Source organism: Jaculus jaculus, chromosome 2 (genome assembly GCF_020740685.1).
Source record: "Jaculus jaculus isolate mJacJac1 chromosome 2, mJacJac1.mat.Y.cur, whole genome shotgun sequence".
NCBI classification, from domain to species: Eukaryota; Metazoa; Chordata; class Mammalia; order Rodentia; family Dipodidae; genus Jaculus; species Jaculus jaculus.
The window spans coordinates 19,667,150-19,691,428 of NC_059103.1; the positions used below are offsets into that span (position 1 = coordinate 19,667,150).

Genomic DNA, 24,279 nt, shown 5'->3' on the forward strand with positions numbered 1-24,279 from the left:
GAGATGGAAAAAACTCAGTAGCAGAGGCCAGTAAGCTAGAAAAGAGATATAAAAGGGAAAAGAAAGGAAGGAAGGGGGTACTTAATAGGATGGTATTGTAGATATGTAAGTAGAATAGATTAATGGGGGTGAAAAGGTCCAAAATGAGGTCTAGGGAAGAGACTGAATAAAAGAAAGGTGGAGGGACAGCTAATCAAAATCTAAGAGGAAATAAATAAATCATATGTAATCCTACTTTTTGGACAATGGAACACTCAGGAGCCATAGATTGTTGCTAGAAATTTTTCAGTGCCAGGGATGGGATATCATTCCAGTGAGTTGTTGGCCAGGGAGATCCCTGATGCCCCTAAAACATTATAGACAATTCCTGAGGCCCTTGGTTTCCCACCAGGAATAGATAGTAAGACCCTACTGCTGAAGACTCCATATACTTGGGCTGCAAGGCCACTGAGAAATCCTGCTGGAACTGAGCTGATAACCTCCTCCATGTAGACCAGCTGACAGAAAGCTGGAAGAAGCCATTCTGCATGCAGTTCAATGGGAGAAAGAGAAATCACCAGTGAAGATACTCCACAGTGGACACTGCAAGCCTTATAATTGGCCAGCCAGGCCAAATGAGCCAACCGCTGCAATAGTGGCACGTCTGTTATGGGGGAAACCAACTGCCCTCTAATTGGACTGTAGGCCCGCTCCATGGGAGGGAATACATCTCTGCTACTGAAAACTTAAAATGGGTAGTCATGAGCCCTAGGGGTGTAATATCTGCTGTTGTCTGGCTAAATGTATATACCATGCTCATCAAATTGCCCAGTAAGTACTTCTGTTAATGTTCACACCCTTATATTAATGCTACTTTCACTTTTGGTAGAGAATCTTCTCTTTTCAGATGGCAGTGACCTTGGGACAACTCAGAAGGTATCATGGTGATGGAAAGAAATGATCACAGTGCTCAGTACTGCAATATCTCTATCACACCTCCCAAGGCTCAGGGTCTAATGTGGAAGAGGTGGTGGAAAGAATGTAAGAGCCAAAGGAAGGGCAGGACTCCATACAACATGCTCCCTCCAGGCACAAAATGGCCTCACAGTGCCTGACAATACCTGCACAAAACCATCATAAGAGGAGGAAAAGATCAAGACAGCAAAAGTAAAAGAGAGACTGATTGAGATGGGGAGGGGATATGATGGAGAATGGAGTTTCAAAGGGGAAAGTAGGGGAAGGGATGGTATTACCATGGGGTATTTTTTATAATCATGGAAGTTGTTAATAAAAATTTGGAAGAAAAAAAAAAACCTTGAATAGCCAAAACAATTTTGAGAAACAAAAATAGGCTGGTGGTATCACCATACCTGATTTTAAGCTATATTACAGAGCCATATTAACAAAAACAGCATGGTACTGGCACAAAAGCAAACACCTAGATCAATGGAACAGAGCAGAGGACCTAGATGCAAGTCTGGGCAGCTACAGCCACCTGATCTTTGACAAAAGTGTCAAAAATACTCATGGGAGAAAAGCTAGCCTTTTCAACAAATGGTGTTGGGAAAACTGGATATCTGTATGTAGAAGGATGAAAATAGTTCTTTATCTCCATGCACAAGAATTAAGTCCAAATGGATCAAATATTTTAATATCAGACCTGAGACTCTGAAACTACTATACAGAATAGTAGGGGAAACCCTTCAATATATTGGCCTAGGCAACAACTTCCTGAATATAACCCCAGTTTCTCAGGAAACAAAACCACTAATCAACCTCTGGGAACTCATGAAATTACAAAGCTTTTGTACGGCAAAGGACACTGTGAACAGAGCAAAGAGGCAACCTACAGACTGGGAGGAAATGTTTGCCAGCTGTACATCTGACAGAGAACTAATTTTCAGGGTACACAAAGAACTCAAAAAACTGAATAATAAGAAGTCAAATAACCCAATTAAAAATGGGCTATGGAACTAAGTAGAGAGTTCTCAAAAGAAGAAATACAGATGGCCTATAAACATCTAATAAAATGTTCCACATCCATAGCCATCAGGGAAATGCAAATTAAAACTACTTTGAGATTTCATCTCAGTCCTGTCAGAATGGCTATTATCAAGAAAACAAATGACAGTAACTGTTGTGAAGGATGTGGAAAAAGAGGAACTTGAGCCAAGTGTGGTGGCACATGCCTTAATCCGAGCACTTGGGAGGCAGAGGTAGGAGGATCACCATGAGTTTGAGGCCACCCTGAGACTACATAGTGAATTCCAAGTCAGCTTGGGCTACAGTGAGACTCTACCTTGAAAAAAATAAATAAATAAAATAAAAAAGAAGAACACTTCTACATTGTTGATGGGAATGTAATTTGGTACAGCCATTATGGAAATCAGTGTGTAGGTTCCTGAGATAGCTAAAATAGATTTGCCATATGACCCAGCTATACCACTTCTAGACATATATCCTAAGGAGTCATCTCACTACCTTAGAAATACTTGCACATCTATATTTATTGCTGCTGTATTCACAATAGCTAGGAAATGGAATCAGTTTAGCTGATCCTCAACTGATAAGTGGATAATGAAGATGTGGTACATTTATACAATGGAGTTCTATTCAGTGGTAAAGAAAAAATGAAATTTGCAGGGAAATGAATGGATCTGGAAAGGATTATACTTAGTGAGTGTAGTGGTTTGAATAGAATAGGTGGCTCCCAATATATTCAGTTGTTTGTTTATAGTTTGCACCTGCTGGCTACCTGGCTGGAGGCAATGTCACTAGGTGATCTTAAGGTGTTGTGGTGGGTTTCAGATTTCAATTTAAAGATATACAAAGTGTGCCTTCCTGGAGTTCCTGAAGTGTGCTGTGTGGCTTTTGACCTTTAGGCTTGTACTTCCCTCTCTCTGCTTGGACCTGTGAAGGCAGGCCAGCTTCTTCTGCCATTATGGAACTTCCCCTGGATCTGTAAGCTTCAATAAATATCCCTTCCTCCATAACTGTGCCTGGTCTGGAAGTTCATCTCAGCAAACCTGAATCTGTTTGCTACAGTGAGGTAACCCAGGCCCAGAAAGCCAATCACCACATGTTCTCTCTCATATGTGGATCCTAGCTATAAATATTTGGACTTGTGAGTTGGAATAAAACTCAGTAATAGAAGCCAATAGGGTAGAAAAGGGCTATAAGTGAGCAAGTAGAGGGGAGGATTTAAGGCGATATTATTGTATATTTGTAAGTAGATGAACAGATTCCTGGGGTGGAAAGGCCTAAGTGAGGTCAGGGGAAGGGATTGAGTAAGGGAAGCGTGGGGGGAGGGTTAATCAAAATCTAAAAGGGTATGAATAAGTCGTATGGAAATATACTTTTTGGACAATGGCACATCCAGAAGTTACAGGTTGTTAGTAGAAAGTTTTCAGTGTCAGGGAGGGGATACCTTCCAGTGAGTTGTTGGCGGGGAGGTCCCTGCTGCCCCCAAAACATTATAGGCCATTGCCGAGGCTCTTGGTTTCCCCCCAGGAATAGATTATAAACCCCTACTGCTGAAGACTCTACATGCTTAGGCTGCAAGGCTGAGAAATCTTGCTGGAGCTGAGCTGAAAACCTCCGTGCAGACCAGCTGACAGCTGGAAAAAGCTACACTACTTGCAGCTCCATGGGAGAAAGAGAAGTCATCACTGGAGATTAAAAGCAACAACAACAACAAAAAACAAAAAACAGTGGATACTGCAAATGCATGAGTCTGGAGTTCTGCAGTCACTGGAGGCCCTGGCACACCCTTTCTCTCCCCTCCCCAACTTGCCAAATGGGGCCAAATGACAGTCCCTACCAGGGTGGAGTATTTTTCTGGACAATTCATTTCCCAACAGATTGCCTTCAAACCACCTAAGGTTGCATTTACAACAAGAATTTATCATCCAAATATTAACAGTAATGGCAGCATTTCTCTTGATATTCTACGGTCACAGTGGTCTCCAGCACTATTTCAAAAGTACTTTTGTCTATCTGTTCTCTGTTGTGTGATCCCAATCCAGATGATCCTTTAGTGCCTGAAATTACTTGGATCTACAAAACAGAGAAAAATAAAACAGAATAGCTCGGGAATGGACTCAGAAGTACGCGATGTAATTAAAGAAATTATTGGATAACCTCTACAAATAAAGATAGGGGAACTCTGAAAGACAAAGTCCCTTTGATTTCCATTTTACTGCTTTCTGTGAGCCCACGCCTCATCTTCCCCTGTGCACATGTTTACCTGATACAGCAGTGCTGCGTGTTTACATACTTGGAACAACAAACTAGAAGTACTGTACTTCTGCACTAACATTGCCTCCTAGCAGAGAAGTGTGTGTGTGAGAAGCCAGTTCTCCAAGTGTAAACTAGTTGTGAGACTAAAAGCTTTCCTTATTGATTTAAAATTGGATAACAGCAAGGTGTAGGGGGTGGTGGGTCCATGCTATATGCTTGGTTGGGTAAAAAGGTCCACTGACCTGTAGGATTTTAAGTGGATTACATCTAATCTGAAAACAATTATTAAAAAAGCAAGGTTGAAGAACATGAAGCTAATTCTGTATCCATTTTATCCCGAAGGACCTACAACTTAGATGGAAGTTATGACCAACTAGAGTAAACTCTACCCACATCCTGTATTTTATAATCTTAAATTTAACTGGTCAACACTTAAGTGAATTGGAGCTATTAATACATAAAAGTGTGACTGGCCTAGCTCCCAACTCTTTTACATCTCCCTATCCCTTCAACTCCTTTAAGCCTCTTTCCATAATTTTTTGGTTTGTATGTGGTTTCTCAGTTAATACATAGCTAATAGCTCTTATATTTCCTGTGTTTTTAACTGCATTAGATCTGTTTGTATGTAAGGGTGAAAGTTCATTTGATACTTGTGTATATTTAAAGACCCAGTTGCTCAAATCTGTGGAATAAAACTGATTACTACAGTCATTACATATTAAAAAAAAAAAAAAGAACTGTCCCGTCGGCCTGACTCAGCCTTGCACCGTCGCTCAGAGCCTGTTGGCGGCGCTGCGCGCTGTGCGCTGACGCGCAGGCGCAGAGCGGCGGGGCGGGCTCTGCAGTCGCGGGCTTTGGGTGCGGCGCCGCCCAGATGGAGCTGGTGCGCCGGGAGTCCCGCCTCCCGCTGCGGCCTGTCAGCGGTGACCGCGGCCGACGCCGGCACCGCCCGCAGCCCGGCCATGGTGAGTCCCGCGTGGAGGCCGCGGAGCGTCCCGGCTGGGCCGCGGCCCCGCAGCTCGTCCTTCGGTCCCGAGGGCGCTGCGCCCCGGGCTCCCCGGCCCTCCTTCCCCCGAGCTTCGTGCGCGGCGGGCGGGCGGGCGTTCCTCGGGGCTGGGCCCGGCCCGCAGGCCGCCGTGCAGAGCTGAGCCGCGGCTCCTGCCGCCTCCGTGTCCCCCGCGGCTCCGCTCGCTCGCTGCTCGCCCGTGGGGAAACTTTTCGCGCCTCTGTCCGCGCTGCTCCAGCGCCGACCCGGGGCACGGTGGGTTTGGGTTGCGCTTCCCCTGGCGGACTTCCCGAGCCCGGTGCCCAGCGCAGCCACGTCTGTCTCGTTGCTGGCGTCGTGGACGTCAGCTCCCGGGTTCTGTGCTGGGGGAGAGCTGGCTGCGAGCTCGGGGTCCCGGAGTCTGGCAGGAATCTTTCACGTGCTCTGTCTTCGGGCTCTCCTCGGGTTTCCTTATCTTGGCTACTGAATTTGAAGCAGAGTTACAGTGTAAAGCCCAACATTTCACTTCTCCACACGAATGGCACTCTTTGCATTATTTTATTGCCTCTTCTTCACGTTAAAAGTTTTTTTAAAAGCCTATGAATTATTCTTTGTACATTCTTCTAGTATATTCAAATACTGCCCCTCAGCACTTTGGTATGACTCATGGGAGTGGTACATAATCCACAATCCAGGATCATAGTAAGACTACTCAGTCCACATGTACGTTTCATGTTAATTAAATTGCTCGCTCTTGGCTCCTTCCATTAAAAGTTAAGGAGTCTCTCTTAATTCATCCTCACTTTCTCATCATGTTGTTAATACTAAACTTTTGCATTTCTATTTTGATCACTTTAATTTTAGATTTATTTATTTAAATATCTTATCTATTTGCAAGCAGAGAGAGAAGAGAAACAGAGAGAATGGGCACACCAGGGCCTCCAGCCGCTGTTAACAAACTCCATATGCATGAACCTCAGTTTATCTGGCTTTATATGGTTTCTGGGCAATCGAACCCAGGTATTAGGCTTTGTAGGCAAGCACCTAACTGTTGAGACATCTCTCCAGCCCCAATTTTACATAGAGTGAATAAGTTGTCGTATCTTTTCCACCTTCCCTCAGCTGAAGATACGAATAAGGGGTTATATTATTATGTTAAAGCATTTCTTCATTACTTCCGGGCACTTGTCTACATCAAAGTCAGGTCGCCTAAATTCATTTCATTGTCTGAGAAATTAAATACTGTGCCTGTGATCACATAGTCAGTTTGGTATCCATTTTTATTTCAGGATCTGTTGTCATTCAAGGATGTGTCCGTTGATTTCTCTCCAGAGGAGCTGGAATGCCTAGACCCTTCTCAGTGGAATTTGTATAGGGATGTGATGTTGGAGAACTACAGAAACCTTGTCTTTCTGGGTGAGGATCTCTGCCCTACAGATTCTTTTTTGTGTGTTTATTCTTTCAAGACATGGTCTCACTCTAGTCCGGGCTAACCTGGAAGTCATTCTGTACCTCAGACTGGCCTGGAAATCTTGTATATCATCCTACCTCATCCTCCACAGTGCTGGAATCAAAGGCATGTGTCCCTGTGCCAGGCTGTACTACAGAATTCTGAATTGCCTGTCCACATCTAATTTCCTTCTTTTCTTTTGTAGAATTTTTCTTGAGATTTTCTCCTTCCTCTGAAGGTATTTCAGATTCCTACAATTGAGGAAAAATACTTTGGTGTTGGCTCTTTGGACGTGATCATTTTAATTACCTTTCTTTTTTATAATTTTCTTTCTAGGCAAAGGATCCTTCCTTCACTCTAGATTAGTTCTAATTTTAGAAATTAATTGGCATCATGTAATGTGGCTTATACCTTTAAAGTTTATTTCTTCCCCTTTTCTTTTCTTTTGTTCATGTGTACAAGTTTAGAATCTCCAAATTGAAAGTTCTGCGCCAGTGTTCTAATGTGTATGTTTGGATGTAGCTGCAGAAATAATTTTCTACAACATTCTGTTCTGTCTTCTTTTCCTACAGAACACCATGCTGGTGTACAAATGTTAGTAGTTATTGGGTGAATCCCATGCAAGCATCATTTTTCATCTTCAAATCAACAGGTCTTGCTGTGTGTAAACCATACCTGGTCACCATTTTGGAACAATCAAAGCAACCTTGGAATGTTGAGATTAAAGAGCCTAGGACCACATATCCAGGTAGGTAGAAATGAATGAATCAGAGGACACAGGTGAGAGGTCTGAAGGACAGGGAGGAAGTTAGGATTTACAATGTGGGTTGGAGGTTCTGTGTTCATGGAGATGACTTTTTAAGAGCCTAGTTATTTCTCTTGGTATTAGAGGAGGACATCATCTGCCCTTTGTTTATCATGCTACTAAGTTTTCAGAGCTGCCTCCTGCTGCTGCCCGGATGTCTTAGCATACCAACAGTGTCAGCCTAAGTCCTTCATGGGATGATCTGCCTGATCTGAAGAGTTTTTTTTTTTTAATTGCTTTTTGTATTACAATAATATATTTTTTCTTTCTTTTTAAATTTTATTTATTTATTTATTTACTTGAGAGGGGGAGAGAGAGGCAGGTAGAGAATAGGCACACAAAGGCCTTCAGCCACTGCAAACAAACGCATGTGCCACCTTGTGCATTTAGCTTATATGGGTACTGGGGAATCAGACCTGGGTCCTTAAGCTTCACAGGCGCCTAATGCCTTAAGCCATATCTCCAACCCTTAATTTAAAAAAGTATTTATATATTCATTTGAGTGAGAGAGGAAGATATATGGAGAGAGAGAGACAGAGAATGAGCATGCCAAGGCCTCTAGTTACTGCAAACCAACTTCAGACTTATGTGTCACCATGTGTATCTGGCTTATGTGCATACTGGGGAATCAAATCTGAGTCCTTAGGCTCCACAGGCAAGTGCCTTCACAGCTGACCATCTTTCCAGCCCCCTGCCCCTTTTAAAAAAAATATTTTATTTTTATTTACCTATTTGAGAGAGAACAGAGAGAGTGGGTGCACCAGGGCCCCCAGCTGCTTCCAACGAACTCTAGATGCATGTGCCACCTTGTGCATCTGGCTTACATGGGTCTTGGGTAATTGAACCTAGGTCCTTTGGCTTTGCAGGTAATTGTCTTAACCACTAAGCTATCTTTCCAGCCCCCTTATTTTATTTTATTTATTTATTTTATTTTTTGTTTTTTTGAGGTAGGGTCTCACTCGGGTTCAGGCTGACCTGGAATTAACTCTGTCATCTCAGGGTGGCCTTGAACTCATGGTGATCCTCCTACCTCTGCCTCCTGAGTGCTGGGATTAAAGGCGTGCGTCACCATACCCAGCTCCCCTTAGTTTTTTTTGTTAGGTAGTGTTTCACTCGAACCCAGGCTGACCTAGAACTCACTCTGTAGTCCCAGGCTGCCCTCAAGTTCACAATGATCCCCCTGTGTTAGTCTCTGGAGTGCTGAGATTAAAGGCATGCACCATGCCTGGTTTCATTGCTTTTTTTTTAATTTGAGAGACCTCTAACCACTGCAAGTGAACTCCAGATGCATGTGCCACCTTGTGCATCTGGCTTACATGGGTCTTGGGCAATTGAACTGAGGTCGCTTGGCTTTGCAGACAAATGCCTTAACTGCTAAGCTATCTCTCCAGTCCCTTCAGTGCTTTTTGAGTTTCAGAAAATTTAGGAAAAAAAGAAAATTTGTTTACAATTTTTAAAAGCAATGTTAAATCATTGTAATATGTTAATAGCATTAAAGTTTCTCTTATATCATTTATATGTTCATTATATTTATTTGAGCTTTGTATACATGATTATAATGAAGGTTTATGAATATTGTATGTCATCCCCATAATGTCAATCATTTAAAATGCATGCTTTTCTTTCTTTTTTTTTGGGGGGGGGGTGGGTCTCACTCCAACCCAGGCTGACCTGGAATTCACTATGTAATATCAGAGTGGCCTCAAACTCATGGTGATCCTATTTCTGCCTCCCAACTTCTGGCATTAAAGATGTGCTTTCAGGAGGCTGGAGAGATGGCTTAGCGGTTAAGGCACTTACCAGCAAAGCCTAAGGGTGCAGGTTCGATTCCCCAGTACCCACATAAGCCAGAAGCACAATGTGTCACATGCATCTGGAGTTTGCAGTGGCTGGAGGCCCTGGCATGCCTGCACACACTTATCAATCTGCCTGTTTTTTTCTCTCTCTCTCAAATAAATAAATAATTAAAAAAAACAACAGATGTGATTTCACCAGTTTATACTCCCTCCAACAGTGAATAAGAATTCTCCTTCCCCATATCTTTGCAAACATTTATTGTCATTTGATCTGATGATAGCCATATGAATTAGAGTGCAATGGAATCTGAAAGTACTTTCAATACTTATTTTACTGATTGTTTAACATTTTGAATATTTAAAAAATGTTTTTTAGCTATTATATGTGAATACATATATAGATATAGACACAAATGTAAGTATTTAGAGGACAGTTTGGTGGTCATAATATATCTATTTAGCAAGGCAATAGTAATATTCCATCTACCCGTAGGCTTATGACCTTTCCAGCCTTACACTTTTGATTAGGTTTTCAGTTTCAGGTAGGAATTACTTCCCATGGAATGGGCCTCCAGTCCAAATTGAGAGCTTGGTTTCCCTTATAATTGACATACCACTGTTGCACCCGTCCACAATATGGCCTGGTTGGCTAGTCATAAAGCTTGTAGGGTCCATTGCTGGTTAACACAGTTTCATGACTTCTGCAACAGGCTGCACAGGTCTTTCCAGCATCCTGATAGTCAACAGGAAAGAGTCTTCCAGCTCAGCTCCAGCTTGATTGCTCAGTATCCTGTGACCGAGCATGTGCAGTCTTCAGGAATAGGGTTTTACCATCTAGTTCTCTTAGGCAGACACAAGGGGCTACTTGGGTAACAACTCTATAGAAAGTATCACACCTCAGGCACTCAAATTGTTCTAGTGACAATTTATGGCTTGTGGAAACATTACCCATCTTCACAAGATATTTTTATCCAAATTCTTTTCTTTTTGGTGGGGGTAGTGGATTTAGGGGTTGGGAAAGTGGTTTTGAGATGGGGGTCTCATTTTAGGCCAAGTTGACCTGGCAGTCATTCTGTGGTCCAAGATTGGCCTCAAACTCAAAGCAATTCACCTACCGCAGCCTCCCAAGAGCTGAGAAACTCTATTAATTAATTAATTTATTAATTTATATGCAAGCAGAGAGAAAGCATGTTAGGGCTTCAAGCCATTTGTAGTAGTCAGCTTCAGGTTCGCTGAGATGAACTTCTAAACCAGGCACAATTATGGAGGAAGGAATATTTATTGAGGCTTAAAGATCCAGTGAAGTTCCATAATGGCAGAAGAAGCTAGCCCTGCTTTCACAGGTCCAAGCAGAGAGAAAAAGCCCCAAGCCAAAAGCCACACAGCACACTTCAGGAATTCCAGGTGGAACTAGGCACTTTTCATATCTTTAGATTGGAATTTTAGGCCCATCACCATACTTTAGGGCTGGACCCTAAGACCTATCCAGTGACATTGCCTCTAGCCAGGTGGCTGCAGATGCAAGCTACAAACTAATAAAACACTAAATATATTGGGGCCTTCTATTCAAACTACACACCATTACAAACAAACTCCAGATGCATGGACCATTTTGTGGATCTGGCTTTACATGGGTACTGGGTAAATGAACCTGGGTCCTTTAGGCTTTGCAGGCAAGTGCCTTAACCATTTAGCCATCTCTAGTCCAAACTGTCAATCAATCAATCAATCTCTCTCTCTCTCTCTCTCTTTGGAGGTAGACTCTCACTCTAACCCAGGGTGACCTGGAATTCACTATGTTCCAGGCTGGCCTTGAACTCATAGCAGTCCTCCTACCTCAGCATCCTGAGTGCTGGGGATAAAAGCATGTGCCACCACACCTAGCTTTCATTAGCCCCTTTCTAGTTTCTTGGTCTCTACAATTGACTTTTATTATAGCTCACCTATAAGTCAAATTATTGGAAGCTAGGATCCACATGTGATGTTTCACTTTCTGAGCCTTGGTTTCAACATTTAGGATAATCTTTTTCAGATCCATCCATTTCTCTTTTATTTCACAATTTTATTTTAAAGAATACATTTGTTAATGTAGTCAATCAGGCTCCCCCCACCCTTGGCCAGGTAGGGTCTTACTAGAGCCCAGACTGACCTGGAGTCAAGGAATGCACCATCACACCTGGCATGAGTTTCTTTCTGACAGTTCCTTTATTCTGTCATCAGCAATGAGTTTTTCATTCCCTAAAATAAAATAAACATATTCAATAGTAGTATTGTGGGTTTTTGTTTTTTGCTTTTGTTGTTCTTTCTTTTTTTTTATTTTGTTTTGTATTTTTTTTTTTTTCAAGGAAGGGTTTCACTCTAGCCCAGGCTAACCTGGAATTCACTATGGAGTCTCAGGGTGGCCTTGAACTCATGGCGATCCTCCTACCTCTGCCTCCCAAGTGCTGGGATTAAAGGCATGAACCACCACGCCCAGCAGTTGTTTTGTATTTTTTGAGACTAATTTGTTATTTAGCAAAGGCTGACCTTGGATGCCCTGAACTCATTTGATCCTTTTGTCTTGGCCTTCCAAGTATTGAGATTAAAAGTATGAGCCGAGGGCTGGAGGGATGGCTTAGTGGTTAAGACGTTTGCCTGCAAAGCCAAAGGACCCAAGTTCAATTCCCCAGGACTCATGTTAGCCAGATGCACAAGGTGTCACATGCATCTGGAATTTGTTGTGGCTGGGACCCCTGGCATGCCCATTCTCTTCTTTCCTCTCTTCCTCTCTCTCTCAAATAAATAAATAAATAAAACTAAAATGTTTTAAAACGAAAAGTGTGGCCTGCCTGCATGGTGGCACACACCTTTAATCCTAGCACTTGGAGGCAGTAGAAGGAGGATCACATGAGTTCAGTGCCACCTTGAGACTACTTATTGAATTCCATGTCAGTCTGATATCTTACTAGAGTAAGTCCCTACTTCAAAAAAAAAAAACAAAAAAACAAGGGCTGGAGAAATGGCTTACAGTTAAGGCTCTTGCCTGCAAAACCTAATGACCCAGGTTCAATTCTCCAGATTCCACATAAGCCAGATGCAGATGGTGGCGCATGTGTCTGGAGTTCGCCTGCAGTAGCTGGAGGCCCTGGCATGCCCATTCTCTCTTTCTCCTTCCTTCTGTCTCAAATAAAATCAGAAAATAAAAAAGTGTGAACTACCATATCTGTTTTGTCTATAAGTATTTTCTGGCTGTAATACAGATACAAATATGAGAAATATATATATATAATAAATATATATGTAATGAAAACTGATCATTCATGAAGTCTGTTCAGTTTTACAGTAAATAACTTTAGGGATATTTATACTGGAGATAAGTTCTCAATGTAGTGAAATTCAAAACAATCATATTTCAATTCATGAGTCCAAATGTGTTATTCACCCCCACCAGAGAACCTTTTTCAAATATAGCGAATCTGCCAATTACTTTTATCATTGCTCAGAACTAACCATTTCTCACAATGTCAGTATTCAAGAGAAATATGGAGGTAAGAACTTCTTAATATAATGATATTCACAACATTAATCATATTTCAAATTGTGAATCTTGGTGTATTTTTTTTTCCAGCAAACATTGGCAAATACAGCAATTCTGCAGAAGACTTTCAGCAGTCCTCTAAAGCATCCATCATTCAGGGTGTCCATTTTCAACAGAACCCTTACAAATACAAAGAATGTAGAAAAGCTTCTCTCAGTGACTCATCCTCAAACCAACATCAGTGGGTTGATAAAGCAGATAAGCCCTACAGATGTAAAGAATGTGGCAGACATTTTAAATCTCATTCCTCCTTAACTATGCACAAAGTACTTCACACTGGTGCAAAACTGTACAAAAGTGAAGAAGGTGGGAAAAGCTTCAAAACTGATGGTAATATTAGACAACATCATTTACTTCATACAGGAGAGAAAACATACAAATGTAAGGAATGTGACAAAAGCTTCAATAGGCCTATAAAACTTAAAGAACATCATCTAATTCATACTGGAGAGAGACCATACAAATGCCAGGAATGTGGCAAAGCTTTCAGGAATAAAACAACCCTTAATCGGCACTGTATACTCCATAGGGTAGATAATCCTTACAAATGTGAAGAATGTGGGAAAGCTTTCAGTACTAATACACACCTTAATCAGCATGGTATACTTCATGCAGTAGATAATCCATACAAATGTCAGGAATGTGGGAAAGCTTTCACAAGTAACACAAACCTTAGTCAGCATTATTTAATTCATACAGGGGAGAAACCATACAAATGTAGAGAATGTGGCAAAGCTTTCAGATCTCGTCCAAACCTTATTACACATGAAAAAATTCATACTGGACCAAAACCATACAAGTGCAGTGAATGTGACAAAACCTTTAAGTGTTCTGTTCACTTGATTCAGCACTTGAAAATTCATGGAGACGGGCTTTCGTATATATGCAACCAGTGTGGCAAACGCTTTAAGTATTACTCACAGCTTAATGTCCATCAGATCATTCATACTGGAGAGAGACCCTATATATGTAAAGAATGTGGCAGAGACTTTCGTCGTCCTTCATGTCTTAGGAAACATCAGATGCTTCATACTGGAGAGACGCCCTATAGATGTGAGGAATGTGGCAAAGCCTGTTACTGTTTTTCCCATCTTAAACGACATCAGAGAATCCATTATGAGGGACGCTACCATTGTCAAGCATGTGACAAAGCCTTTGATAATCGGTCAACCCTTCTTATACATCAGAATGCTCATACTGGAGAAAAACCATATAGTTGTAAGGAATGTGGCAAATCCTATTATGGTTCTAAACAGCTTAAAGTGCATCAGAAAATACATACTGGAGAAAGACCCTATGCATGTAAAGAATGTGGCAAAGCCTTTAATAGTCGCTCAACCCTTATTGTACACCAGAGAATTCATACTGGGGAGAAACCGTATAGTTGTAAAGAATGTGGACAAGCCTTTTACTGTTATTCCCAAGCTTATCGACACCAGAAGATTCATACTGGAGAGAGACCACATGCATGTAAAGAATGTGGCAAAGGTTTCATCACTTGCTGGCATCTTAAGCAGCATGAAAAGACTCATATTCAAGGGAAGCCCTAGCAGCATGAAGAAGGGCAAAGTCTTCAATAGTAGTTCAACCCCTTCTAAAGACCAGATGATTCACACAGGAGAAAACCCTTCTGAATACAAGGAATCTGGCAAAACCATTAAAGAATTGCACAGCCCTTGAATCTATCAGCCCACGAAGGAAACAATACAAATGTAAGGATTGTGGACAACTTTAAGGAGTTACACAACAGTGACTGAACACCTACAATCCAAGCATATGTCCCCTCCCCAGAACAGCCAGACGATATACTTGAAATCCTTTTATATGGTACAGAATGTAATGATTTTTTTGTCTTATTTTTTAAATTTTTATTTATTTGCAAGTAAGAGAATGTGGATGGGTGTACTAGGACCTCCAGCTGCTATAACCAAACTCCAAATGTATGTGCCATTCTGTGTATCTGGTTTTACGTGTGTACTGGGGAACTGAACCTGATTCATTGGGTTTTTGCAGGCAAGTGCCTGAACTGCTGAGCTGTCATCTCTTCATCCCTGTAACAAAGGTTTTACTCAGACTTTAATATGCATAAAACAATTAGTATAGGACAGCAACCCCATCGCTCTATGTGGAATGCAAAATGTTAGACTTATTGAACATCATTAATGTGTGTGAAAGAAATAGAACACAAATGTCAGTCTTTAATTAGCTCTGAAAAGACATAAATTTGTTGTAAATCCAAATTTACTAAATTTTGCAACTGTCAGAAACTACACAAAGCAAATTCTCAGGTCATTCTCTCTGAACAATAAGTTAATAGACTATAGAATGGATTTTGAAATACTCTGTATTTTGTGTAAATTATTTTTAGTTAAAAGAGAATGGTTGGATTTTGAAATACTCTTTTGTGTGAACTATTTTTAGTTAAGCAAAAGAGAATGGTTCTTGGGGCTGGAGAGATGGCTTAGCAATTAAGGTGCTTGTCTACGAAGCCTACAGACACAGGTTCTATTCCCTAGTACCCCTATAAGCCAGATGCACATGGTGATGCATGCATCTAGAGTTTGTTTGCAGTACCTGGAGGCCCTGGTGTGTCTATTCTCTCCCTCCCCCTGTCTCATAAATAAACTATTTTTAAAGTGAATGTTTGTTAATGTGTCATCAATGGTATGTGTTGAATGTCACAGACATTGAACATCCTTCCTCAAGGACATGGAAACATAACACAATTGGGAATATTGTGACCTATAAATTAAAATAGTATGGAACATATTCCTGTGTTGTTTTTTTTTTTTTTTTTTTTTGAGGTAAGATCTCCCTCTAGTCCATGCTGACCTGGAATTCACTATGTAGGTGTAGGCTGGCCCTGAACAGACATCTTTCTACCTCTGCCTCCTGTGTGCTGGGATTAAAGGTGTGTGCCACCACGCCCTACACAGAGAGAATGGGCACACAAGGGCCTACAGCCCCTGCAAAGGAACTCCAGGTTCATGTGCCACCTTGTGCATCTGGCTCTACATGGGTACTCGGGAATCAAACAATATTGTTGCTCCCAGAACTGTCCCTTCCGCCTGACTCAGCCTTGGGTTGGTACCTTGCACCGTCGCTCAGAGCCTGTTGGCGGCGCTGACGCGCAGGCGCAGAGCGGCGGGGCGGGCTCTGCAGTCGCGGGCTTTGGGCGCCGCCCAGACGGAGCCGGTGCGCCGGGAGTCCCGCCTCCCGCTGCGGCCTGTCAGCGGTGACCGCGGCCGACGCCGGCACCGCCCGCAGCCCGGCCATGGTGAGTCCCGCGTGGAGGCCGCGGAGCGTCCCGCCTGGGCCGCGGCCCCGCAGCTCGTCCTTCGGTCCCGAGGGCGCTGCGCCCCGGGCTCCCCGGCCCTCCTTCCCCCGAGCTTCGTGCGCGGCGGGCGGGCGGGCGTTCCTCGGGGCTGGGCCCGGCCCTCAGGCCGCGGTGCAGAGCTGAGCTGCGGCCCCTGCCGCCTCCCTGTCCCCCGCGGCTCCGCACGCTCGCTGCTCGCGACGTCTCCTCGGTGCCCGGACGACCCTGCACGGGACGGCGGAGCCCACGGCCGTCTCGGGCGGGGAAGCTTTTCGCGCTCTGTTTCCCCTGCTCCAGTGCCGACGCGGGACGCGGTGGGTTTGGGTTGTTAGGCTTTGCAGGCAAGCGCCTTAACCACTGAGCCATCTCTCCAGCCCCGATAGTGAATTTCAGGTCTATAGCCTGAGTATCCTTCTACCAAGGCCAAATTCAAACCAGGTAGGGGACTAAAGCTCCCCCCATTGGGCTTTGTGTGGGCTTGAGGAATGTGAAAGGCTTGCCCTCCTGAGAGCTTTATTGTGTTAGCTGAGGTGTTGAGCTCCCCTACTGTTGAAGGGAAAGGGTGTCTGCATTCAGCTATCAAGAGACTAGCTCAGAGTTTCCAACTCCTGTTCGTCAAAGAGCTTCCCCTTTGCCTGGTTTTCACCAGACATTTCACTCTTCTTGGGACCTTAGCCCCAGCCTGGCTTCATTTCCTAAACCAGGCAGAAAAAGTGGTCCAGGGCTGGAGAGATGGCTTAGCAGCCAAGGCGCTTGCCTGCAAAGCCGAAGGAACCAGGTTCAACTCCCCAGGACCCATATAAGCCAAATACCCAAGGTGACACATGTGTCTGGAGTTTGTTTGCAATGGCCGAAGACCCTGGTGCAAATAAATAAATCATAATATTAATAATATATATTTTTTTAAGTGGTCCAGTAAAAGGAGGGGGGAGGGGCTGGAGAGATGGCTCAGCAGTTAAGGTACTTGCCTGCAAAGCTTAAAGACCTGAGTTCAATTCCCTGGTACCCACATAAAGCCAGATGCATAAAATGGTGATGCATCAAGTTCATTTGCAGGGGCTAGAAGCCCTAGCACACCCTTTTTGTTTTTCTGTCTTTATCTTCTTGCAAATGAATAAATAAAATATATATATTTTAAACTTTACCCAAGTGTCTGACATTCATTTGTAGTAGCACGAGGCTAAGCATGCCCATAAACACATACACACACACACATGCGCGCGCAGCAGGAGAGATTGTTTAGTGGTTAAGGCACTTGCCTGCAAAGCCTAAGGACCTACGTTCAATTCTCCAGGCCCCATGTAGATCAGATACACACAATGATGCAAGTACACAAGGCCTCAAATGTGCACAAGATGATGCACGTGTCTGGAGTTCAGTTGCAGTGGTTGGAGGCCCTGGTGTGACATTTCTCTCTCTCTTATGTATGGGCACTCTCATTTGAAAAAAAACACTTGTGCAGGCCTGGAGAGTTGGTTTAGTGGTTAAGACATTTGCCTGCAAAGCTAAAGGATACTGGTTCGACTCTCCAGGACTCACATAAGCCAGATGCACAAAGGGGCGCATGCATCTGGAGTTTATTTGCAGTGGCTGGAGGCCGTGCCATGCCCATTCTCTCTTTCTCTCTCTACCTCTTTCTCTCTCTCAAGTAAATAAATAATATATTTTTATAAAAAGAAAATTGTGCAATGAGCGAATGCAAATAAATGTATGTGTGTGTGTGTATTTCTGTGTTGATGTCTTGTTTTTATATTTTATTTTATTTATTAATTTTAGTTTTTCTAGGTAGGGTCTTGCTCTAACCAAGGCTGATCTGAAATTCCCTATGTAGTCTCAGAGTGGCCTCAAACTCATGGCGATCCTTCTACCTCTGTCTCCCAAGTGTTGGGATTAAAAGCATGTGCCACCATGCCCAGCTTAATTTTACATTTCAAATTGAATCCCCTGTCCTTTCTATCCCGAGTTAGTGGATCAATGAAATTCTCTTTCTCAACTTATGGTAATGCATGAGAAGACACTACACTATTTTAAAGTTTCTTGAAAACTGGAAATGGTGACATACACCTTTAAGCCCAGCAGTTGGGAGGCAGAGGTAGGACAATCACTGGTAGTTTGAGGACACCTTGAGTCTACACATAGAGAATTCCAGGTCAGCCTGGCTAGAGTGAAACCCTATCTCAAAAGTCAAAACAAACAAAAGTTTCTTGAATACATCGCATCATAGTCTGGTCTCCTTACTCATTCTGTCAAATTATGTGCTGTGCCTATGGTCACTGTGCTGTCCACTGCTATTTCAGGAGCTGTTGTCCTTCAAGGATGTGTCCATTGAGTTCTCTCCAGAGGAGTGGAAATGCCTAGACTGTGCTCAGTGGAATTTGTATAGGGATGTGATGTTGGAGAACTACAGAAACCTTGTTTCCCTGGGTAAGGATCACTACCTTACAGGATTCTTAGTTGTCTATCAACTTCTAATATCCTTCTTTTGTGCACAATATCTTGAGAGTGTCTCTTGCATGAAGATATTTGAAATTCCTACACTTGAGGAAAAGTATTTCAGGGTTAATGCTGTGGACAAGATAATGTAAAAAAAAAAAAAATTCATTTATTTGAGAGAGAGGGAGAGAGAATGGGCACACCAGGGTCTCTAGCTACTGCAAACTCCCAATGCATGTGCCACCTTGTGCATCTGTCTTACATGGGTACTGGGGAATAAAACCTGGGTCCTTTGGCTTTGCAGGTAAACGCTTTAACTGCTAAGCCATCTGTCCAGCCCAACAAGATCATTTTAAATTACATATCTTATTTATAATTCTCTTTCTTGAGGACCTAGCCTCCCTTCACTCTTAACTAGTAGTAATTTTAGAAATTCAGCACCATGATATAATATAACCTACATCTTCAAAGTCCAGTTTAACCCTGGGTTTTTTGTTTGTTTGTTTTTTTCCATTCAGACCTGTGTCAAAATTGAGACTTCTTCACAGTATTCTAATGTATATGTCTGGAGATAACTGGAGAAATGATTTCTTGGAACATTCTGTTATATCTCCTCTTCTCTCCTAACTTACAACAATTCTTGTATCTCTGCTTCTCCAGTGCTGGGATTAAAGGCTTGCACCACCACACCCAGCTATTTTTCATTTTCTTCTTCCTGTTTTTGGTTTTTCGAGGTAGGGTCTCTCTCTGGCCCAGGCTGACTTGAAAGTCACTATGTAATCTCAGAGTGGCCTCAAACTTACTGTGATCTTCCTCCTTTGCTTCCCAAGTGCTGGGGTTAAAGACATGTACCACCCCACCCATCTTATTTTCCATTTTCTAATCAACAGGTCTTGCTGTCTGTAAGCCATATCTGGTCACATTTCTGGAGCAAAGAAATGAGCCTGGAGCCACATATTCAGGTAGGTAGGAATGAATCAGAGGACACAGGTGATCAGTGAGGCTGTGTTCATGGAAATGAATTTTCAGGAGCCTACATTATTTCTCATGGCATCATAAAAGGAAAATCTAATTATGTTTATTATGTCTCGAAGTGTTTGCTGTGTGAAACCTTTTCCTTCAAGAACTGAGAACATGCATTTATTCACCCTAGATAGGGCACAGATGAGACACCAAAGGATCATTGCACCACAATTCAGTTTTTATAAACCAATGCAATTATTAGGGTTACTTACAGGAGCTTGGCTAACTCAAAGGCATCTGCATCACCATGCCCCCCCATCCTAGATGGCCACCTCACCGCATGACTTGCAGACAGCTGGTCCGAGGATCTCTCCCCCAGCAGCTGTTTACTGCCTCTGAAGATGAGGGATCTGTGACTATTGCAAGTTTCAGCTTTCCATGCTTTGTTTGCCTCCTGAGTCCTTTTAAAAATTATTTATCTGAGAGAGAAAGAGGCAGAAAGAGAGAGAGGATGGGCGCGCCAGGGCCTCCAACCACTGCAAACAAACTCCAGATGCATGCACCACCTTGTGCGTCTGGTTTACATGGGTCCTGGAGCAACTACCCTGGGTCCGTTAGCTTTGCAGGTGGGCACCTTACTTGCTAAGCCATCTCTCCAGCCCTGCCTCCTGAGTCTTAAGAGCTTCCCTCAAGGATGAAAGATTTCATTTTGAAGGAAATCGTTATGTAAAACTTTTAAACCTCCTCGTCTTCAGTGATGTCTCAGCACGTTGGTGGTAACAGCCAAAGGCCTTCCTGCAGACTTTTCATTGCTTTGTGTGTGTGCCACATTCCAGAAAATAACTCAGTTTGTGTGAGGTGTGGTAGCACATGCCTTTAATTTCAGCATTAAGGAAAAAAATCCCTCAGTTTGTGAAAGTTGCCATTAAGAAAACATGTGAGCCGGGTGTGGTGGCGCACGCCTTTAATCCCAGCACTCGGGAGGCAGAGGTAGGAGGATCGCCATGAGTTCAAGGCCACCCTGAGAAGACAGAGTTAATTCCAGGTCAGCCTGGACCAGAGTGAAACCCTACCTCAAAAAAAAAAAAAAGAAAGAAAAGAAAAAAGAAAACATGTGTTCAACTTGTCAGGTGTGACGGTGCATGCCTTTAATCCCAGCACTCAGGAGGCAGAGGTAGGTGGATCACCATGAGTTCAGGACCAACGTGAGACTACCCAGTGAATTCCAGGTTAGCCTGTGCTAGAATGAGACTCTGTCTCAAAAAACCTAAAGAAAGAAAAAAGAAACAATGTGTTTAATAAATATTCACATCAAGCTTTGAAAAATAACAAAATTTTTAGCCAGATGTGGAGGTGCATGCCTTTAATCCTGATATATATATATGTATATGTATATATGGTATTCATTCACTCATACATTCATTCATTCATTCCAGACTGGCTGGGCACATGCTTTGTAGTCCACACTAGCGTTGAAGTCATTTTAATCCTCATGCTTCAATCTCCCAACTGCTGTGCTTACATGTGTGACCTACTATTGACTAGTCAAAATTTTAGCTATAATTCAGATAAAATTACTTAAGCAATCTTTTACATGCATAATAAAATTGGGAAGGCCATTAATGAGGCCTTTTCAGCTTTATGCTAATAATTAAAAGTATACTTACCAGTCTGGACTAGAGTGAAACCTTGAAGCTCCCCCCCCCAAAAAAAAGGATATTTATATTGGAGTTTAAAAAAAAAACAAACCAACAACTTCTCACTTGATGTAATGAAATTTATAACTTCAATCATGTTTCCAATCATAAACCTGAGTGTACTCTTTTCCAGAGAGCCTTTGGAAATATAACACATCTGTGGAAGATGTTGATCAACTAACCATCCATCACGATGTCCATATTCAAGAAAAGTCTTACAAACATAGAGAATGTAGAAGTGCTTTTATTGATTCAACCTGTGACCACCATCAGAGGGTTCATGAAGATAAGCTCTATAGATGTAAAGATTGTGGAAAAGCCTTTAAATATCATTCAACCTTTACTGTACACCAAATAATTCACACTGGAACAAAACCATTCAAATGTAAAGAATGTGGCAAAGCTTTCAATAGAAGCACAAACCTCACTCGACACCAGGTAACTCATAAAAGACAGAAACCATACAAATGCCAACTGTGTGACAAAGCCTTCAACAAAAGTACAAACCTCACTCGACACCAGATAACTCATAAGAGAGAGAAGCCATACAAATGTGATGAATGTGGCAAAGCCTTTCATGCATGTTCAGTTCTTACTCAACACCAGATGATCCATACTGGGGAGAAACCCCACAAATGTAAAGAATGTGGCAAAACCTTTAAATACCCATCAATTCTTACTCGACACCAAATAGTTCACAGTGGAGCAAAACCTTATAAATGTAAAGAATGTGGCAAAGACTTCAATAGTAATACAAACCTCACTCGACATCATATGATTCATTCAGGGGAGAAACCATACAAATGTCATGAATGTGGCAAAGCTTTTACGACATACTCAATCCTCACTCAACACCAAATAATTCATACAGGGGAGAAACCCTATAAATGTGATGAATGTGGCAAAGCCTTTAAATATCACTCAACACTTTTTCAGCACCATATAATTCATACTGGGGAGAGACCCTACAAATGCCAAGAATGTGGAGAAACCTTCAGTCGTCGAGGAACACTTACTCAACACCAGATAATCCACACAGAAGAGAAGCCCTACAAATGTAAAGAATGTGACAAAACCTTTAAGTGTTCTGCATACTTGATCCAACATATGAAAATTCACTGGGAAGGGCTGCCTTATAGATGCAGAGAATGTGATAAACGCTTTAAATGTTCCTCACAGCTTAATGAGCATCAGAGAATTCATACTGGAGAGAAGCCCTATGTGTGTAAACAATGTGGCAAGGACTTTATCCGTTCTTCGGATCTTACCAAACATCAAAGAATCCATACCGGAGAGAAACCCTATAGATGTAAGGACTGTGGAAAAGCCTATTACTGTTCTTCACAGCTTAATCGGCATCAGATAATTCATACTGGAGAGAGACCCTATAGTTGTCAAGATTGTGGCAAAGCCTTTAATAATCGCTCAACCCTTTCTCTACATCAGAAAATTCATTCTGGAGAGAAGCCCTATAGTTGTAAGGAATGTGGTCAAGCCTATTACTGCTCTTCACAACTTAATCGACACCAGAAAATCCATACTGGAGAGAGACCATATGTATGTAAAGTATGTGGCAAAGATTTTGTCACTTCCTCAAACCTTAAGCGGCACCAGGATATTCATACTCGAGTGAAGCCCTAATAGTGCAAAGAGTGGCAAACCTTTGATAGTAGATCAGCCATTACTCAGCACTAGGTAATTCATACAGGAGACAAACCCTAGATGTGCCAGGAATATGGTGAAGTCTTTAGCATTTGCACTTTACTTGACACTGATAGACTCGTACATGAGGGAAATACTAGAAATGTAGGGATTATGCCAGAAGCCTAACACCTAAGTATCCATGTTGGAAAGGCATCTTCAAGGCCCATCATACAGCTCCCAGAACAACCAGACATTTAGCATTGAAATACTATTACAAATATAAAGAATATATTGAAATAATTGCCTGTGTCTTAAATCTTACATAAAAGGCTTAGTGTATGGGAGTCTTACAAATATGCAAAATATTACAAAACCTTGGACTCCTGGTTATAATGTACTAGACATCGTTAGTTGATCTGATTGAAAGAAATAGATGATGATTGGTAGGTATCTCTTAAAGGATGTAAATTTGTTAAAAATCCAAATTTACAGTTGGGTGTGGTACTGCATGCCTTTAATCCCAGCACTCAGGAGGCAGAAATAGGAGGATTGCCATGAGTTTAAGGTCACCCTGAGACTACATAGTGAATTCCAGGTCAACCTGGGCTAGAACAAGACTCTACCTCGAAAAAAAAAAAGAATAAAAATTTAAAAATCCAAATTTATGGGCTGGAGAGATGGCTTAGTAGTTCAGGTGCTTGCCTGTGAAGCCCAAGGACCCAGTTCTGATTCCCTAGTACCCATGTAAGCCAGATACACAAGGTGGTGCACGCATCTGGAATTTGTTCGCAGTGGCTGGAGGCCCTGGTGTGCCCATTCTCTCTCTCTCTGCCTCTTCCTCTTTCAATTTTTTTTTTTTTTTTTTGAGGCTAGCCAAACAGACTGGCCACCTTGTTTTTCCTTTTAATACGAGAGAGAGAGAGAGAATTGCATGGTAGGGCTCGAGCCACTGCAATTGAACTCCAGAGGTGTGTGCCACCTTGTGTGTCTGTGCACCCTTGCATCACCTTGTCCATCACTTACTTGGGACTTTAAGGGTTGAACATGAGTCCTTTGGCTTCACAGACAAGCACCTTAACTGCTAAACTATCTCCAGCCCCTATAAATTATTATTTTTTTTAAATTTTGTTTATTTTTGTGAGTGACAGGCAGGAAGAAAGAAAGAGGCAGAGAGAGAATGGGTGTGCCAGGGCCTCTGGCCACTGCAGATGAACTTCAGATGCGTGTGCTCCCTTGTGCATCTGGCTAATGTGGGTCCTGGGGAATTGAGCCTCGAATCGGGGTCCTTAGGCTTCACAGTCAAGCACTTAACTGCTAAGCCATCTCTCCAGCCCCATAAATTATTTTTTAAAAACCCAAATTTACTAAATAGCCTCAATGTTAAAAACTGAACAG

At 42.4% G+C, this 24,279-nt stretch overlaps 2 protein-coding genes and 1 pseudogene across 2 annotated transcripts; all 3 read left to right on the forward strand.

Annotated features, from left to right (window-relative positions):
- The first annotated feature begins 3,775 nt into the window (after positions 1-3,775).
- On the forward strand, positions 3,776-4,156 carry LOC123458595 (annotated as a pseudogene).
- A 267-nt stretch (positions 4,157-4,423) lies between these two features.
- Positions 4,424-15,363, forward strand: LOC101598003 (zinc finger protein 58-like). The gene is made up of 5 exons (XM_045143490.1): positions 4,424-4,442; positions 4,996-5,183; positions 6,493-6,619; positions 7,306-7,401; positions 12,862-15,363. Exons 1-5 carry the CDS (start codon positions 4,424-4,426, stop codon positions 14,379-14,381), a joined length of 1,950 nt encoding a protein of 649 aa, XP_044999425.1. The 3' UTR covers positions 14,382-15,363.
- A 3,111-nt stretch (positions 15,364-18,474) lies between these two features.
- LOC123453242 (zinc finger protein 726-like) lies at positions 18,475-23,496 on the forward strand. Its single transcript, XM_045142941.1, has 3 exons — positions 18,475-18,571; positions 19,471-19,542; positions 21,374-23,496. Exons 1-3 carry the CDS (start codon positions 18,538-18,540, stop codon positions 22,879-22,881), a joined length of 1,614 nt encoding a protein of 537 aa, XP_044998876.1. The 5' UTR covers positions 18,475-18,537; the 3' UTR covers positions 22,882-23,496.
- Positions 23,497-24,279: the final 783 nt, after the last annotated feature.